Source organism: Garra rufa, chromosome 20, assembly GCF_049309525.1.
Source record: "Garra rufa chromosome 20, GarRuf1.0, whole genome shotgun sequence".
NCBI lineage: Eukaryota > Metazoa > Chordata > Actinopteri > Cypriniformes > Cyprinidae > Garra > Garra rufa.
In genome coordinates, this window is record NC_133380.1 from 32,979,225 (window position 1) to 32,997,826 (window position 18,602).

Sequence of the window (18,602 nt, forward strand, 5' to 3'; positions counted from 1 at the left end):
TAATCTGTCAAAATGACGGACAGCCTTCAGATTTTTCCGTCACTGATTAAAAAAATCCGTCAATGACGGACAATTTTCGGTTAACGCGACCTCTGATGATATTAAAACCTAAAAAGGTCAAATTTCACCATGTGTTGGGTTTTCCTAGATCACATCACATTTGAATTAAATGTTTAGTCAATATTTAATGACGATTAGATCACACTGTAAAGCGTAAAAACAATCGTCAGGCCGTAGGCGCTCTCTGCAGTAATTTGTTATAATACGTAATGTACATCCTTTTAATACTTTATTTGAACTAATCATTGTTGCCTCATTGCTATTATATATGTATTTTACCCCAAAATGAAAATTTAGTAAATAATTACTTTCCCCAATGTCGTTTCAAACCCGTAAAAGCTTTGTTCGCCTTCAGAACACAATTTATGATATTTGGATGAAAAGCGGGAGATTTTTGACTGTCCCATTGACTGCCAAGTAAATAGCAATGTCAAGGCCCAGAAAAGTATGAAAGACGTTGTCAAAATAGTCCATCTGCCATCAGTGATTCAACCATAATTTTACAAAGCTACAAGAATACTTTTTGTACGCAAAGAAAACAAAAATAACGACTTTATTGAACAATTCGCCTCCTCCATGTCATCGTAGCACCATTTTGGAGAGTATCCCCTGGACACAAACAGCGTACGCTGTTCTCTGTCAGCTACGTCACGCGGATACGCTGTTTTCCTTTGAATCAAAGCGTAAATAAACCTAGAAAACGTATCCGTGTGTTGAATTGCTGAATAAAGCCGTTATTTTTGTTTTCTTTGCTTGCAAAAAGTATTCTCTGTTGGTACTACATTACTGTAATATTGGCGGATTTATTCAAACTTAAATATTGAAGAACAGGAAATTATAATAAATATGTTATATGGTGTATATATTTAGTAAACTAATGAGTTCATGGTCAGCGAATATATATTTTTTTTTTAGGTAAATGTAAAGTTATATGACAAATTAGTGTAGCCTGTTTTCACATGAATTCATACAAATTGGGCAACTCGTAAAATGCGTACGATTCACCAAAAATAATACGAATTCATATGAGCGAGGTCATATTCTTATGGATCAGTCGCCTTGTAAAATATGTACAAATTGCTTTGAGATCTGTAACTCCATTAAACAGTGCCAAAACGGCAATTATTGTATAGAAATGAATGAAATGGACAGAATTTGAAATATGAGACTTTGTTTCATATCAAGAGTAACAAATCACAAAGCTTATTGCAATTTAATTTTTGCTATTTATTGCGATTTGTAGTTTAAACTAGGCCTAAATGATTCTTGGGTTTTAAAAATCATTGTCGTTTCGTAAAAATGAAAATCAGTTGGAGAAAGTAAAGCCGTTTTCTAAAAGACTCATGGTCGTTAGTTTGATGGAATTATTTATTCTGAAAAATTCTAATAATTAATTGTGCTATTCAGAAACGTTTTATATACATAATTAGTTTAAACCCTAACATTATTATTTTCTTTTATATTTAAAAAAAAATACATTTTGGGTTGAGTAAACTATCCCTTTAAATATGCTTTTTTTGGGTTGAGTGAAATATCCCTCTAAATATGCTTTTAAAAAAATAAATCATTTGAACGTGTTATTTTTGACAAATGTTTATTTAAAAATGTATAATACCATTTGTTAATGCATTAGATATCATTAACTAAAAAATATAACTTTTTTACAGCATTTATTAATATAATGTCTATATATAAATAGACTATTGTTCATGTTAATTTCTAGAATTTGAAATGTTAAACATGTATTAGTATTGTTCTCTGTTATTTCATGTTAGCTGTTGCATTAACTAATGCTGACATATGGAACATTCCTTGAGTTACTTCATATTACAAGATTTGTGCCGGAAGCTCATAAGTAACAAAAGTGAATCAGGAGTGAAGTGAGTTTTTGAGATCCCCTACTACCATTGTGCTGTTAAACAAAGCGCTGAAGCTCAAGGCTGCTGTTAGTGACAGTGTGCCACCAAACGTACACTGTAATTTAAGGTGCACTGTGTATAATTAAATGATCTATGCAGTGAAGTTGTTCCCTGAGAGCCTCGCTTAATAAAACAGTCAGCTCTTAAAATAGAGCTTCACCAGATAAATGGCAAATCCAACCAAGCTAAAAGCTGTTGCTTGTGCACACAGGCTCGTGGTTGGGAAAACGTAAAAAGAGCGTCGAAGCACTTGTTTTTGTTTGTTGAATATCTTCTATAGCCGTTTCCAGGGTTGATTGAACCATGTTACATATTTACATGTAAGCTGTCCTTATTTGCTGTTCTTTATTTTTAATGTGATGCCAATACATATAGATGTGGCATAGGCCTTTCTCCGAATTCATTTGCTGTTCTTGAACTCTTAATTTTGTCTAGCAAAACCAAGTCTATGCAAGCCTGTCATATTTTGCCATATTTATATAAAGTGAAGCTGTGGAACGCCAGATGGAGCCATAATGTAGTGAATGCGTGTGTACTGATGAAGGGGCATTATTCATGTACAGCGTGTCATGTGTCCTGTTAAGATGTGATGGTTACACAATATTTTCGTGTTCGTTTTAAGAGTTACATGTGGTTCTGAACTGCAGCATGGTGACTTTACATATTGGGGCATGTCATATTTGTCTTGCTAGTGCCCAGAAGTGTGTTTGCTAACATTTTTCTCTACTGATACAGTAAAACAGTGCCTAAAAGACTCATGGTTACTTGTTCAATGGAGTTATTTATTCTGAAAAATTCTAATAAATTATTTTGTTATTCTTCAGTGCTAAATATCTCAAGTGTGTACTTTTTCCTGATGCTTTGCACAAATAATACGCCTTATTCAGCCCGCCGCCATTTTGAATCGAAAACGAGGCTGTGAGAGATAGCAGTCCAGCAGCGCCCGCTGTGGCGTATTGTTGCGTACCGGCATGGAGATCGTATAACCGTAAAATAATAGGTCATTTCACATGTTTCCACAGGACAAAGAGCTCCAGAAAACATGGATTGTTCCACAGGACATATAACCTAACTTTCAGGTAACAATTTTGCATTTATTTAAGAAAATGACTGTGGAAAGACTGCTAATTTCTAATGTGAGCATGTTTATCTTCCTTTAAACGCTTACACAGAGTTTTTCAAATGATGTTATATAGATTAAAATGCTTAATGGTTTGTGGGAAGGATTCCCTCTATAACGCAGTATGAGCATTTTGAGGTAGCTTTGTTCTATTCATTTATCAACCATATTAAAAGGAAATTTAAAAGTGTAAAAGCATTAACAAATTATTTCAACACAACATGAGTAACTCATAAAGCTTAATTATTTTCATTTCCATTGTCCAGATACTCGATTAATCGTCAGAATAATCGACCGATTACTTGATTTTTTTTGACCGGAAATGACACAGGCTTCCCCCAAAAGATAATAAGACGATGTACAAGAGGCATCATTGTGGAAAAAAATATTTCTCAGCTTTTATTTACATTTGAACAAAAAGTGGCATGTCCAAAATGTCACAGTCTGTGGGAAAATCCAAAGTTCTATACCATTCCAAATAGTCCAAGCTGTTCTAAAGCGTCCTAATTACCATGATTCATTGGGAACATTCATTTAATCAACTCAACAGGTGAAAAACAGAAGCTCTCTGCTGTTGGTTTGTGAACAGTCATGGCTAAAACAAAGGAGCTCACTGAGGACCTGCGGCTGCGCATTGTGGCTGCTCACAAGTCAGGAAAGGGCTATAAGACCATATCTAAATGTTTTGAAGTTCCAGTGGCTACAGTGCAAAGTATTATTTAAAAATACAAGACGTTCCACCCTGTGAAAAATCTCAGAGGACATGGTCGGAAGCCAAAAGTGACACCTGTGCTGGCCAGGAGGATAGTGAGAGAGGTAAAAAAGAATCCAAGGATCACCACCAAGGCCATCCTGATGAATCTGGGCTCTGCTGGTGGCAACATCTCAAGGCAGACAGTCCAACGGACACTGAACACCGCTGGGTTCCACGGACGCAGACCAAGGAGGACACCACTTCTCCAGATAAGGCACACAAAAGCCCGCTTAGCCTTTGCAAATGCTCATCTGGACAAAGAAGAAGACTTATGGTCTTCTGTTTTATAATCAGATGAAACAATAATTGAATTGTTTGGCCACAATGATGTAGCTTTCATTTGGTGTAAAAAAGGAGAAGCCTTCAACTAGAGACCTGCAATCCCGCGGGAGTACCACAGGACCTGCGGGACCCAACGCAACAGAGTGCGGCGCGGGACAAAACGTGATGGGCAAGTGCGGGTGCAAAAAAAAAATTACTTACAAAAAAATTATTCATCTATTGCACAAAAGCAGCAAGAACAACATAAATATGATTAGTAAGCGCAAGAATAGGTTTTCTTCAAACTTTACTGAAGAATAAAGTTTTGATTTAAAACTTGTTTGCAGCATGAGCAATGTAGCCATCTGCTGATTTCTGGAAAGCATCGCCAATCAGTGGTGTTTAAGTTAAAATCCACTCACTGCTCAAAAGTTTTGCACAGTGCTGAATATTGCGTGCTTACGAATTACAACACACAAAGTGTAGACATTTATGAAAGATTAATTGTGCATAATATCCATTGTGTTATGAGAGCTTTATGAGATCGCGGATGTACTGAGATGATCAGCTTTAAAAGAGCTTCGTTTGTTTGCATTCTGCCGTGGATGCACGCAGTAGCTCTTGTTTGCTTTTTTGTTAAGAATAACAGTGGTTTGTGAATGTGATGCTTAGCCTAAATAACAAATATTTAATCCAGAGCGTCTATGCTGGGGTCTAGTGGAATTTAGGAGATGTCACAGAACTGTTTCATGTAAATTCAATCGATGTACTGAAAAATCTATATAGGTTAATTTTATGCGGGCAGGAGCGGGACAAAACATGAATGTCGCGGGCGGGAGCGGGACCAGGTAACATATATTTCTGCGGGAGCGGGACCAGGTAACATATATTTCTGCGGGAGCGGGACCAGGTAACATATATTTCTGCGGGAGCGGGACCAGGTAACATATATTTCTGCGGGAGCGGGCGGGCGCGGGACACAATCTTGCGGGAGCGGGACTGAAAAATCCGTCCCGCGCAGGTCTCTACCTTCAACCCTAAGAACACCATCCCCACTGTCAAACATGGAGGTGGGAACCTAATGTTTTGCTGGTGTTTTTCAGTTGGTGGACCAGGGAACCTAATCACAGTAAACGGCACCATGAAAAAGGAGCAATACATCAAAATTCTCAACAACAACAGGCAGTCTGCAGAGAAACTTGGCCTTGGGCAAGTTTCAGCACGACAAAAACATTAACGTTTTGCAGTGGCCCAGCCAGAGTCCTGACTTAAATCCAATTGAGAATCTGTGGAGGGAGCTAAAGATCAGGGTGATGGCAAGAAGACCCTTCAACCTGAAAGAGTTGGAGCTCAAAAAAAAAAAAACTTGCTGGTTGAATAAAAGTAACTTTAAGTCAGAATTTGCCAGGGGTTTGAATAATTTCAGGCTTGACTGTATGTATAGAAAGAAAGAAATTGATTTTTAGATAATCCCGTTTATATGCGGTTCCCGCTTCCTTCCACCTCTAATCTTGTACTTTGTTACATATAGAGTTAATTTTTCTAGCTGACTAATGCGTTTATGGTCACCTAATATGTTTTTTCAGAGGTAAATTTGATGTTATGTGACATATTGCTGTTTTATTGACGTCTTTCCACGGTTAAAACGCTGATTGAGCGATTACATGAGACAGAATAAGAATTTAGATAAGTTAGATAAGATACTTTTTTTTAAACATACCTTCGGATGTTCATTCATGTTTTTTTAATGCTGAAACTGGCATTAAAACAGAGGACATAATCACAACAAATTTGCACGTATTTTACGAGGTGGCTAATTATTACGAATTCGTGCAACCTTTCCCATACAGATTTTGTATGAAAGGGTGGGGTTAGGTAATTCGAATTGGAAAACTGAAGTTGGGAAAAATGCATAAAATTTCCCAAAAATCATACAAATTTGTATGTATTAGCCAATCTTAAATTGGGTTGGCGAGTTGCTACAGCGATCTGTAACTCCACAATTAAACAGCAATTATTTTTTGAAAACTAATTAAATGGACAGAATTTTAAATCTGAGACTTTCTTTCATATCAAAAGATATTCTTAAGTGCTAAATATCTAAAGTGTGTACTTTTTCCTGATGCTTTGCATGAATAATGGGAGCAACTTCCCTGGGAAAGATTTCCTTTATAAACACAATATAAGCATTTTGAGGTAGCTTTATTCTATTCATTCATCAACAATATTAAAAGGAAATTTAAAAGTGTATATGACCATATTAGTCATATATGTCTGAAATATGTAACCCTACTCAAAAATGTTCATTGCATCCATATAAATCCAAACCCATTAAGTCTTTAGGAATGCATGTGTGCAGGCTCGTAGTGTTTTTTTTTTTTAAGAAGTGACATCAACTACTGGTCTGACATGCATAATACATTATTTTAGTTGGTTTCGCAGATCTGTGTGAATGGGGATCGTTTTGAAAATGCTGTTGTCTACAGGCAATTTCAAAGATGTGAAGGAAAAACTTTCAAGGCCGTAGGGTTAATTTACATGACAATGATGTAGTGAATGTTTTTGAAAAGTTTCACTGACGATCCTCGTTCACATAGATCCACAAAAATGACTAAAAACACTGTATTATGAATGCCAGGCCAGTAGTTGGCAGTGGCACATATATAGACTTCACATGTGATGCATGATGCGACTGTTTTCACAAATGTATTTTTGTAGTTTACATAGAGATCAGAACAGTATAATTTTCAAAAACTTTTTGAAAAAACATTTTGAGCATTTCGAAACCCATTTTCAAAGTTTGGAATTTCAGGTGCATTGTTGTGTAGATGAACAGTCAAATTGCTTTAAAAAAAGTTTTGTTTTTAGTGAACTGTGCTGTGTAAACACCCTCTTAGTGCACTTCAGTGAATTATTCATGCTATATATTTATGCTATAAAATTTAGAGGAAGTTTACACAACACCGTTTTCAACTAAAAACAGAAAACTTTCTATGCATTTTTTTTCCCGTTAATTTACAAGACAATGGCATTTTGGAAGCCTGAAAATGCAAAGTTTTGGAAACTGCATTTGTGAACATGGTGATGTCACGAGCAACTTTTCCATTACTCTTTAAATTGTGCAGATTTGTGCAGTGTGGAGGCTGTTATATACAGTACGTAAACCTACCAATATCTGTTGCTATGACTTATCGCAAGAGTAGAAAATTACATTTTAGCCACATAAAATTGGTTAATGGAAACTCTGTCAATTTTCAATTTTTTTTAAGCAGGTTTCCATCCGAAATTGTGAATTTAACTTATGCGCAAAATTTTAAAATCGCATAAAACATTTGCAAATAAGCATCCATAAGTTTTGATCCAATGAGTCAAAGAGCAAAATCATCACTTCCTGACCGTTTTTATATTTCGTGATAGTTGTTCATGAGTCCCTGAGCAGTTCACATTCTTTGGTTTTCTAGCATCTTCTGTATATTTCAACCCTTTCCAAAAGTAAATGATTTTGAGATCCATCTTTTCACACTGAGAACAATTGAGGGACTCATACACAACTATTACAAAAGGTGAAAACATTCAAAAGTTTACACCTCCTGGCTCTTAATGCATTGTGTTGTCTTCATACGCATCAGTAAATGTTTTCACCTTTTGTAATAGTTATGTATGACTACCTCAATTGTTCTCAGTGTGAAAAGATCTCAGTGTGGATCTCAAAATCATAGTCACTTTTGGAAAGGGTTCAAATATGCAGAAGTTGCTGGAAAACCAAAGAATGAGCAGGAACTAGAGGATTTTTCTGAAGAACAACAGACATTTGAACTGTTTAGGACAAACAAGGCACTCATGAACAACCATCACAAAATGTGAAAACAGTTGGTGATCATACAGGAAATGACATACAGAATTACAATTCAAGGGTATGTAAACTTTTGAACAGGGTAATTTTTTATAAATAGTTATTATTTTGTCTCATGGTGTGTGTGTGTGTATAAACATCTTTTGTGTGAAATAGCTTATTCAGGACAGTACAAAGTAAAAAAAAAAAAAAAAAAGCAGTTTTCATGATCCCTTTTATTTTGCTAAAATTATTAGCATATTTGAATATTCTGCAAAGGGTATGTAAACTTTTGAGCACAACTGTATTTGTGTTTTTTATATATATATATATATGGTTTTGTGCTTTTGCCATAGATAGTCATTAAGCCAATGTTCCCTCGAAACCTAAAACACAGTAGGCTTGTTAGGAGAAAATATGAAATGTATTAAATTCAGGAAAATTTGAATACAAATTCATCTTTATTTCAATATCTTTTTTTAACATACATTTTCCATTTTCATTAATAGGACAAACAAACATGTCAATAAGTATGTTGCATTAAAAGTGCTTCTGTTGCACTGCTCTTAAACAGACTGAGTTTGGAAAAGACTTTATAATGCATCTTCAGTGGAGTCAGTGTGGTAGCAGCACCTTCCCTCTACCAATGCAGTTATGAAACCCTTTGGTCCCATCAGGGCCGACAGGCTGGCGCACAACCAGGACACTTAAAGACCTCATTATCTGACTGGGTGACACAGAGCCACCCATCTCAGGCTGAATGACCTGGGCGGCATTTTTCCGTCTCTGGACCCAAGGGCTGCTTGGGAAGCCCAAGTCATCTGGGGACAGCTCACATGAGCCCTTGTACCTGCTGAAGGAGGATGTACCAGCTATGGTGGGCGAGCTGCTGAAAGGATGTGTGGCCAGAGGAGAGGTCACATGACTGCAAGGAAAAAGCTTGCGAGGCAGGAGGGGGCTGCCTACGGGACTGCCAAGGGGATTCCTGTAAGGGTCAGAGCGGAACGTCGATATCCGTGGGATGGCAAGGGGGCTGCCGTAGAGGGCCTGAGGGCGGGAGACCCTGCGGTTGGGCCGGGGCGAGGCAGGGGTAAAATCAGACTCTGAAGAGCTGCAAACAGCCGAATCCTCCAGAGAATAAAGAAAGCGCCTGGACTTTCGGTTTGGCTTTTTTAAATTCTCATTGTCGATACCTTCTTCAGACTCTTCCTCCATTAGGCTTTGGCTCCATCCTGGTTTACGAGTTCCACGGCTACCCAGCAGGACCACGCTAACGCTTCTATCTCCCTGCTGCTGCTCTTCCGCCTTCAGGGCTTCGTAGGCCTTGCGTGCGCCCTCCAGATACTCGTACTCCACCACAGCACACACTTTGCGCCCCAGTTCTAGGTGTTTCTTAGTATATCGTTTCAACTCTGCTGGGATCTCTTTTCCTGGACGCAGAATGCGGAGAGATGAAATGGTGCCGTAGGGGGAAAACACCCGCATTGCGGCTTCCATGATGCCTAGCTGCTCCACTCCAGGTGACCAGTTTATCTCGTCTTTGACTGGGCCAGCACCGTCAAAGAAGTTCCAGGCCAGGAGTAGCTTGCTTGTGGGGATGCACAGGAGCCAATCGGGTACTGGTGTCCTTCGTCTCACCTTGGTTCCCATTTCATTGACTTCCAGCTGTGGAGATGTTCTCGCAGCCGCCAGTGTGGTGCGCCAGTCACGTGTGAGATCCCTAATCTGTGACCAAAAAAAAAAAAAAAAAAAAGGTGGATTGGTAAGCAGTGCTAGGTAGTAACTGATTACAAAAATGAGGTACTTGTTGATTACATACACTATATTGCCAAAAGTATTGAAACACTCTTCTAATGAACAGATTTGGCTACTTTAGTAGTTTCCATGAGTACAAATCTTAATGTTTAAGCATATAATGATATTCTAGGGAATTGTGTGCTTTTAATTTTATAGCAACAGTTTGGACATGACCCTTTTCTATTTAAATATGACAGTGCATCTGTGTATAAGGCAAGGTTCAAATAGAAATGATTGATTCAGTCAGCGTGGAAGAACTTGACTGGTCTACAGAAAGCAAAGTCCTAATCCCAGTTGAACACCTCTGGTGTGACTTGTAAATGCAGACCTTAAACTCATCACAAAACACCAGTACCATATTGCATACACTGTGGACAAGAGTATTGGAACACACCCTACTTTAGAACAGAAAAGGACACTTCAAAAACTGTGGCAACAAAGATGAAAACATAATTTGTGCATTTTCATCTGTGTTTGGTGATGAGTTTTTGGTTCAAGGTCTGCATTTAAAGTCACACCAGAGGTGTTCAGCTGGGACTAGGACTTGGTTTTCTGCAGACCAGAGTTCTTCCACACTGACTAAATCAATCATTTAATTGTGAACCTTATACACAGATGCATTGTCATGTTAGAATTAAAAGGGGTCCTATCCAAACTTTTGCTTTAAAATTAAAAGCACAATTCCCTAGAATATCATTATATACTTAAACTTTAAGATTTTACTTACAGAAACTACTAAAGTAGTCAGACCTGTTCATTAGATTGCCAATACTTTTGTATAAAAAGTGTATTTACACAATAGCAATACATTTATAATCAATTATTCTCCCCAATTCCTCTTTATCTTTTAATTTTTTCTTTCTAAAACAGCCTACTGCTTATATTCATTCAGAAAGTATTCAAGTTTTGTGGACATTCACACAAAGATCAGTCACTAGTCAGGTGGTGACTCAGCATTTGACCACTGGATTTACAAAAATCATTTCAGGTTTATGTTTCAATATTGCATCAACTATTGATGAACACATAGATTTTTATTTGAATTATCACTCTGTAGGTTATTTAACCATGTATATCTATGTCTTTGGAATGCTTTTGTTTTTCAAACACATGCACAAATTCAAACTTTTGTGTCATCTGATCCTCTTTTACACAGTATATATACTTGAAGTAGGCTACCCCAATAAATAAAATATTTATTTTAACAAGTATCAAATTCCATATTCATTCATGTTCTCAGACATTGGTTATGGTCACATGACATGCAAGAAAACATTTCATTTTCAGTGAGTTTTTTTTATTTTGATTGATTTGAAAATTATTTAATTTAACATGTATGATTTCATTTATGATGCAGTTCCTTCACGAACGCCAGTTTGGGAAACCTTGATGTAATATAATGTTTAATGAACTTCATGTTATTAACAACAAATAGAATACATTTACTTAGCCTACACTTTGTATTTTTATGTCAATATGGTACAAGATTATCCCATTTAAAATCAATGTGATAAACGAGTTAAGTCAAAAGTAATCTAAAAACAGTCTGATTACATTACCTAAAATGTGTAATGTAATGGATTACATTTCTAACTACAGTTTGTCTCATGTAATTGGGAATCAGTAACAGATTACAGTTTGTAAATAATCTACCCAGCTATGACAAAAAGTTCCCTTACTATATACCAGGGGTCAGCAAGTTTTCGCCACTAGATGGCGGGCCAGGTCATAGTTAAAGGATAATTCAAGAACACTTACATTGTTAACTTACATTTACTATACATTAATTATAAGATAACGCAACTAAACAGTCTTAGTTTGTGATAACTCCTCATCAGTGCAACATAATTCGGAAGGGTGGGAATGAAGCACAAGAGAATTAATTGAGTGACTAACCAAATGTAAGGTTATTTAGAAAGAGAAACCCAGAATTAGACCAATAAACAAAACAACTGGAAAAAACTGTGTTTAAAATTGTTATGGAAAACACTTGTTGTTTCGCAATTTTAACATATATTTGCTTAAATTTATTTTCAAGATCTGAGGTAAAGTATCTGTTGTTGCTTTTACCCTCTTAAAAGTAAAGGTGCTTCACAATGCCATAGAAGAACATTTGTCTAAATGGTTCCATAAAGAACCTTTAACATCCGTAGAACCTTTATGTGTCTCAAAAGGTTCTTTGTGGCAAAAGAAGTTTCTTCAGATTATAAAAAAGGTAAGAATTAGAAGGTTCTGTAAAGAACCTTTGTCTGAATGGTTCTTTGTGGAACCAAAGGTGGTTCTTCTATGGCATCACTGTGAAGAACCTTTCAAAGCACCTTTATTTTTAAGAGTGTAGTATGGCTATAAATGTCACACGTGTGTCGCCATCACGGCTAGTTAGGACAAAAACTCCTTTTATCGTGTGCCACGGCGTCGTGTAGTAGAACACAGGTTATATCGTAAGATGTGCTCCCTTCACACAGAGTGGGAATAAAAAATTGGAAAATAATAGTTTGTCAAACTATTGTGCTCTTTCCTGCTTGCTCATTTGTATATGATTTAGGAGCATCCACATGTTTTTTTATTTTTTTTTTTAGTAGTTTAGACCGCATAAATGAGCAAAACAAGGTATTCAGTTGTACATTTACTGTGCAATCCATGCTGTTGTTTACATCCGAGTATAGCCAATATGGCCATGCATCCGGGTAACTGACCAAATCATGACTAAAAATTACTGTATTTCTTAAAATATGCTTAAAATGAACCCAAAATAGGTTGGAAATCAACATTTAATAATATGTTCAATAAATTAACATTTATTAATCAGTTGTATAAATAATATTTAAATCAACATTTTTTTAATTGCTTATTAATAAATGTTCACCTTTTTGCTCATGTCTCTAGTGTCTGATTTCTAAATGTACAGTCTATTTTGGGTTCATTTTAAGCCAGCCATATAGTAATTTTTAAACAATAGTTTAGTTGAATAAAACCACCCAGAAGGCTGGGTCAAACATTTATTAATTGCGGAGTTTGACCATATTTAATTTATTTTTAACCCAGCATTTTTTTGTGTGTATTTTAACATTGTTAACAAAGTGCATTTTTTAAACTGTAAAATTAAGTACAATCTTTAAAACTTTTATTTCATTATGATACTTCAAATCAGTTGAAGATGACATTGTTTATTTGATCTCACCTTCTTGAAAGATGTCAGCAGCTTCAAACTAACATAACCCATCTTGTTTCTTTGGACATGTTTGAGCAGGAAAGCATCATCTGCTAGATTCTCATCAGAAAGGTAGCTCTCGAGCTGGGCAGCAATTTGTTGTGTCAAATCATCGTTTGGAGGAATCCAGAGTTCACCTTCACAGAATTCCTCCTCAAAAACATCGGTCAACTCGGTTGAACTCCTAAAAAACAGTTTATTATTAAAGAGGCCTATATATCTGCACTTAACTTACTGCCTGTATAAAATCTGAGTGGATTTGTACCTTACATTTAAAAACACTTTGTTATTTCACATAATTTCAGAAACATCTTTAACTTATTCATGCACTTACCCATCCAAACTATCATTTAGCCCATCATCAGTGTATGAGAACAGCCCTTTTGATTGCTGGGTGTCTTCACAATGGAAGATGTCAGTAAAACCGGGTGAGGACATGCTGTTGACAAATTAATTTTTGTCTTACTAACATTAGACTTTTAAAAGTTAAAAGGCTAAACGTTAAAAGTATATATATATATATATATATATATATATATATATAAAATAGTGTGTTGTAAACAGCCTACCTCACGTCTTCCCTGTGTGTTTCCTCGTTTACCGCCACACATCACCTGAGGACAGGTGATCCTTTTTAGAATACTGATTTATACGTCCTTACGTCAGAATTAAAAACGAACTCCACTGGGTGACATCGTGCTTTCTCTAAAACGACCACGAGGGTAATTTATTACGTTTTCAATCTATCAGATTTTGAAAGGGATTTCGATTCTTTAAATAAAAAAATATAATCTTGACAATTCGACAAGGTTATCAGACATTAAAATATCACATTTGCACATGCGCACTGAGGGCAAAGAGCCATTTGGAAGCATAAATAAAAGGATGAGGGGTACCTCTCTTAATTACTCAATTACACGTAGCCTCTGTTCCCAAGACCTTACTAAATGTTTAATGGGTCTGTTAGTTACCCTGCGACCTACGGACCTTTGGAGACCCTGCATGCAGACTTTATTCAACCTCACCTTGGACCCGACTTGTGTGTGTACTGTGAGGAACGAGGTGTCAAGATTAAGTGCAAAGTGTATTCCAAATGAATAGGTACCGCGGGGGATCCGTGAGACGGTAGTGCAGGACTACAGCCGACCCCCCTACCAGGCTTCCTGTATATTAGAATTGTTAACATCCCTCGTGTTAAGGACAAGTTTTTCCTCACGTATGTGGCATGCTGCAGAGAGCACGATGAAGGTAGTCTGAAGTCCTGCTAATTATCTAACACTATTCGCAGCCAATAAACACACCCGGGATAATGTGTGCTCAAGCATATTATAATTACAGTAACTGTTGCCTTTGTAGATGTAAGCGACTCGGTGTGACCGGAATTAGAGCTATTGCTGATAAATACTAATAACACCGCATAAAGACATTTTCGCGATTTGTAGCCTATACCACCACAAGCTAGCAAGCAATCAATGCACTTTAAATACAAGTTAGCAAACAGTTAATGTTCTTTAAAAAGTACACTACCAGTCAAAAGTTTTTGCATAGTAAGATTTTTTTTTTTTTAAAGAAGTCTCTTTTGCTCACCAAAGCAGATCCAAAATGGATAAAAAACAGTACACTTTTTGAAATATTTTTACTATTTAAAATAACTGTTTTCTATTTGAATATATTTTAAAATGTAATTTATCCATGTGATTTCAAAGCTGAATTTTTAGCATCATTACACCAGTCATTACTCACATGATCCTTCAGAAACTACTCTAATGCTGATCATACACCGGGCAACTTTTTGAGCAATGTTGCCGGGCAACTTTGGCAAAAGTTGCCGTAAACGGGCAGCCAGGTGTGATACAGAACCCACAACAGATCTAAATTTTCCAGATTTTCCTTTAATCAATTTAAAACATCCTTGCTAAATAAAAGTATTAATTTCTATCATTTCTTCAAAGAATCCTGAAAAAAAGAATACTCAATTGTTTTAAATATTGATGTAATAGTAATAAATATTTCTTGAACAGCAAATCAGCATATTAAAATGATTTCTGAATGATACTAAAGACTAGAGCAATGATGCTGAAAATTTAGCTTTGATCACAGAAATAAATTGCATTTTTAATATATTTAAATAGAAAACAGTTATTTCAAATAGTAAAAATAGTTCAGAATTGTACTGTTTTTGCTGTACTTTGGATCAAATAAATACAGGCTTGGTGAGCAGAAGAGTCTTTGAAAGCATCAAATACTTCTGACTGAGCAAATTTTCTTTGGCTATAGTGCAGCCAAGGCCAACAAAAAGTATTTACATCTTTTTTTTAAGCATTTGTACTTTATAATCACCGTAGGTGTCAGAAAAGTTCCACTAACCGAAGATGTTACAAGTTTATAAGCATTTTATCCTGCAACTCGATTGATAAGCCATTTTACAATGAAATTGTCCAGACATATTATCACAAGCAGGTGGCGCTCATTGATAGAAGATGGTTCTGCAGGAATACTGTTTGTTGAAATGCTTGGCTTGAACCTCATAGTAGCACTCTTTATCATTTTCAACAGCATTTCTTTACTATTATTTGCAATTTATGGCATATTTCAGCTTCTGTATATTTCATATACAGTTAATTTCAGATTTCAAGTTTTCCAGAGAGCAACAGTTGATTTATTGCACTATAAGCATTTAACAGCAGGTGGCGCATTAGAACAGTGAATTGATTCCATCCATTCGATTCGATTCAGTTGATTTGCGTTATTGATTAATCTTTTTTTTATTACTGATTTGTAAAGTAATTTAAGACTCATTTGAAACGCACTTAAACTGCGACCCATGTCTTTAAGTGTTGTTGCACAGACATAAACACGATGTGATAATATCATGGCAGAATTGACTCTGAAGGCATCCTATTGAGGAACGCAAATTGTTAAAACAATTAAGTGCCCCTTAAGATGTTGACCCCAGTGTTTATGCAGTCCGACGGGTTTCGTAACTCGAGCACAACAAGGTCCCATGACAACATCAACAGCTCTGATCCTGTGACTGTACCGTCTATAATTAGCCGGTAGAACTGGAACAGCATGGGTGATGAAAGTTCCAGGTAACAAGGAGACAGAAACTCTACTACCTTCTAGATCCTCTGTAGCATTCGACTCCTGTTTTGCAAAACAAAACAATGACTTTTGCAAAGACAGATGCCATCAATTTGAATGCATCGTGTCTGGCACTAACTGTGCACAATACTTGCATCAGGATACGAATTGAAAGTCATGAGTCATTACGCACGCAAGGGAGTTTCGACCAACCGGCTCTTGCAAATTCAGGATGTGCCCAAATATAATAGTTGCAATAGACGTACTTCTAATTCAAACCCGAATATAAACGAAAACCGGGTAAAATTCTAGTTTCATTAGGTTTTGTGCATGTTGCAAAAGTTTCAGATATATCTGCAACATGCACTTCGAAAGCACCAGGGAAACTCCATAATTTCCATAAGGAAATTCCATCGTACTCGGTACAAACAAATTGAAAGCTACTAGGTGCATGCTGTACTAGCTGTTTGGGCAAAGATTCCCCGAATCGGCCCACGTGGGGTCTAAACAGGAGTTTCCCCCATCACCAATGGCAGAGCGAGCTCGAGACTCTTGTGGAACATTTCTAACCAATGAGAAAGACGAGCGTTTCGCTAAAGCCGCGCCCACACGAAAGCGTATAAATGCAAGGGCTTTGCTGGAAGTCGGCAGAAACAACTTTTGAGACACAGCGAAACGAGCAAAGGAATACTACTCGAACTCTAAACGATATTTGGATTATACTTTGGGCTGCGCACTTTGCCTGGATTTGAATATTTCCGAGCTCTTCCGGAACTTGTGGATTACTATTAATTGAAGCAAAATGACCCTGGAAGAAGTCGTTGGATGCAACATCACTGATAAAAAGTAAGTTCTTTATTGCATGCATGCGTATCCACTCTGAATCTCAATGGGTTTCTTAGTGTATACAGATATACAAGACTGTCGCTTACCATAGTCCGCATGTTTTTACAGAATGGACACCGTGAGCCAAGCATTGGAAGAGCTGGTGGTAGCAGCACAAAGACAGGACTGTCTTACAGTCGGCGTTTATGAGTCTGCAAAACTAATGAATGTGTAAGTATATACCTTTTGACTTTAATGACTTTTACGCATTGTACTGACACTACAGTGTTGTTTTATCTAAACAAGCAAGAGACTAAATGCAATTCATTTGATCTACAGAGACCCAGATTGTGTCGTGCTCTGCGTTCTGGCCACCGATGAGGAGGACCAGGACGATATTGCGCTGCAGATCCACTTCACGCTCCTTCAGGCGTTCTGCTGCGACAACGACATTAACATCCTGCGGGTGTCTGGACTGAGACGCCTCGCACAGGTGCTCGACGAGCCAACCACCGTGGATAACAGCGAGCCTAGGGATTTCCACTGCATCATTGTCACTGTAAGTACACTTACAATTGCAAACAAGTATGCGCTCAGATTTAATTCTTAATATCATATGACATTGACTTACGTTGCATTTCATGCATTTTCACAGAACCCTCAATGCCAGCCACTCAAATGCCAGGCACTGAAGGACGTGGGCAACTACTGTGAAGAGAGCCGCTGCAAAAACCAATGGATTCCATATCTGTCCCTGCAAGAGCGCTGAACGAAATTGCGATGCTACCGATGCAATGAAGAATGAAAGAGTCATTCTCTGCGAATGAAAGCAAAAGGGCTCTGTACCAGCCGCCGTTGACTGCTGCGTCATGTAAAGGGGCTGTGAGAGAGAAAGTGGAGCTCTTGGAACCGGTACATTCCACCCTGCACCTCCAGCTTGTCGTGTCCTCCGTGGGGAAAAAAGAAGTGGTCGTTTTGCTAGCGGAGGAACAAGTTGTGGGAACATGAACTGTGAAAGGCTGCCTGTCGGCGCAAGCTGTGCCGGAGCACTTGCACGCGGGCGGCGTGGGCGCGCGCGCGCCCCCGTCTTCATATGTGCAATGGGTTGGAAAGCGACTAGTGTGCGTCACTATCGCTGACTGCGGGACGAACATTTCGAAATATTGAGTGAACGATCTGTGTATGTGCCGGAGTAACTATGAACTGATGCCAAGCTACAAATGGACTGCAATCGCTTCTGTTAGTCTGCACTGAGACAGACAGTATTTGTGAAACAAAATTGAGTTATTGAGAAATGCATACTATGAATTGACTGTAAGTTATTTCCAGTAATTTAAATAGAGTAATATATGTGCATTGCTATTCTTGTCAAACGCATAATTGTTTCAATAAATTATTGACTGAGAATTGTACACCTTTGTCTGATGTTTTGCTTTCGGTAATGAGTGAAACTACAATATTCACTTATCTTAATAACATAACATTTCCTGATGAACTTCCTTCTAAATTAGTCTGGAAATGGCAGTGAGTGAAAGGGAATTACCCTACTGAGGTGTGAAAACATGTTAAGAAAGAACAAGAGCTCAAAGTGACGTACAAACAAATCACACAGTTTGCCAAAGGAGAGTCTTCATATCCTCTTGTCCTGGAATTGGCGTCATATCCTTACTGATACACACCGTACTAACAGGAATGCAGACTTCACACGTAATTCTTGTCAAGTTCCGTCTACTTTGGCA

At 37.3% G+C, this 18,602-nt stretch overlaps 2 protein-coding genes across 2 annotated transcripts; one reads left to right on the forward strand and one right to left on the reverse strand.

The window, feature by feature from the left end:
• Positions 1–8,561: 8,561 nt before the first annotated feature.
• On the reverse strand, positions 8,562–13,392 carry larp6b (La ribonucleoprotein 6, translational regulator b). The gene is made up of 3 exons (XM_073825553.1): positions 13,289–13,392; positions 12,925–13,138; positions 8,562–9,671 (listed from the first exon to the last, which is right to left on the reverse strand). Exons 1-3 carry the CDS (start codon positions 13,390–13,392, stop codon positions 8,562–8,564), a joined length of 1,428 nt encoding a protein of 475 aa, XP_073681654.1.
• A 3,282-nt stretch (positions 13,393–16,674) lies between these two features.
• gadd45ba (growth arrest and DNA-damage-inducible, beta a) lies at positions 16,675–18,275 on the forward strand. The gene is made up of 4 exons (XM_073825786.1): positions 16,675–16,884; positions 16,993–17,094; positions 17,203–17,422; positions 17,519–18,275. The coding sequence occupies exons 1-4, from the start codon at positions 16,841–16,843 to the stop codon at positions 17,630–17,632; spliced, it is 480 nt and encodes a 159-aa protein (XP_073681887.1). The 5' UTR covers positions 16,675–16,840; the 3' UTR covers positions 17,633–18,275.
• Positions 18,276–18,602: the final 327 nt, after the last annotated feature.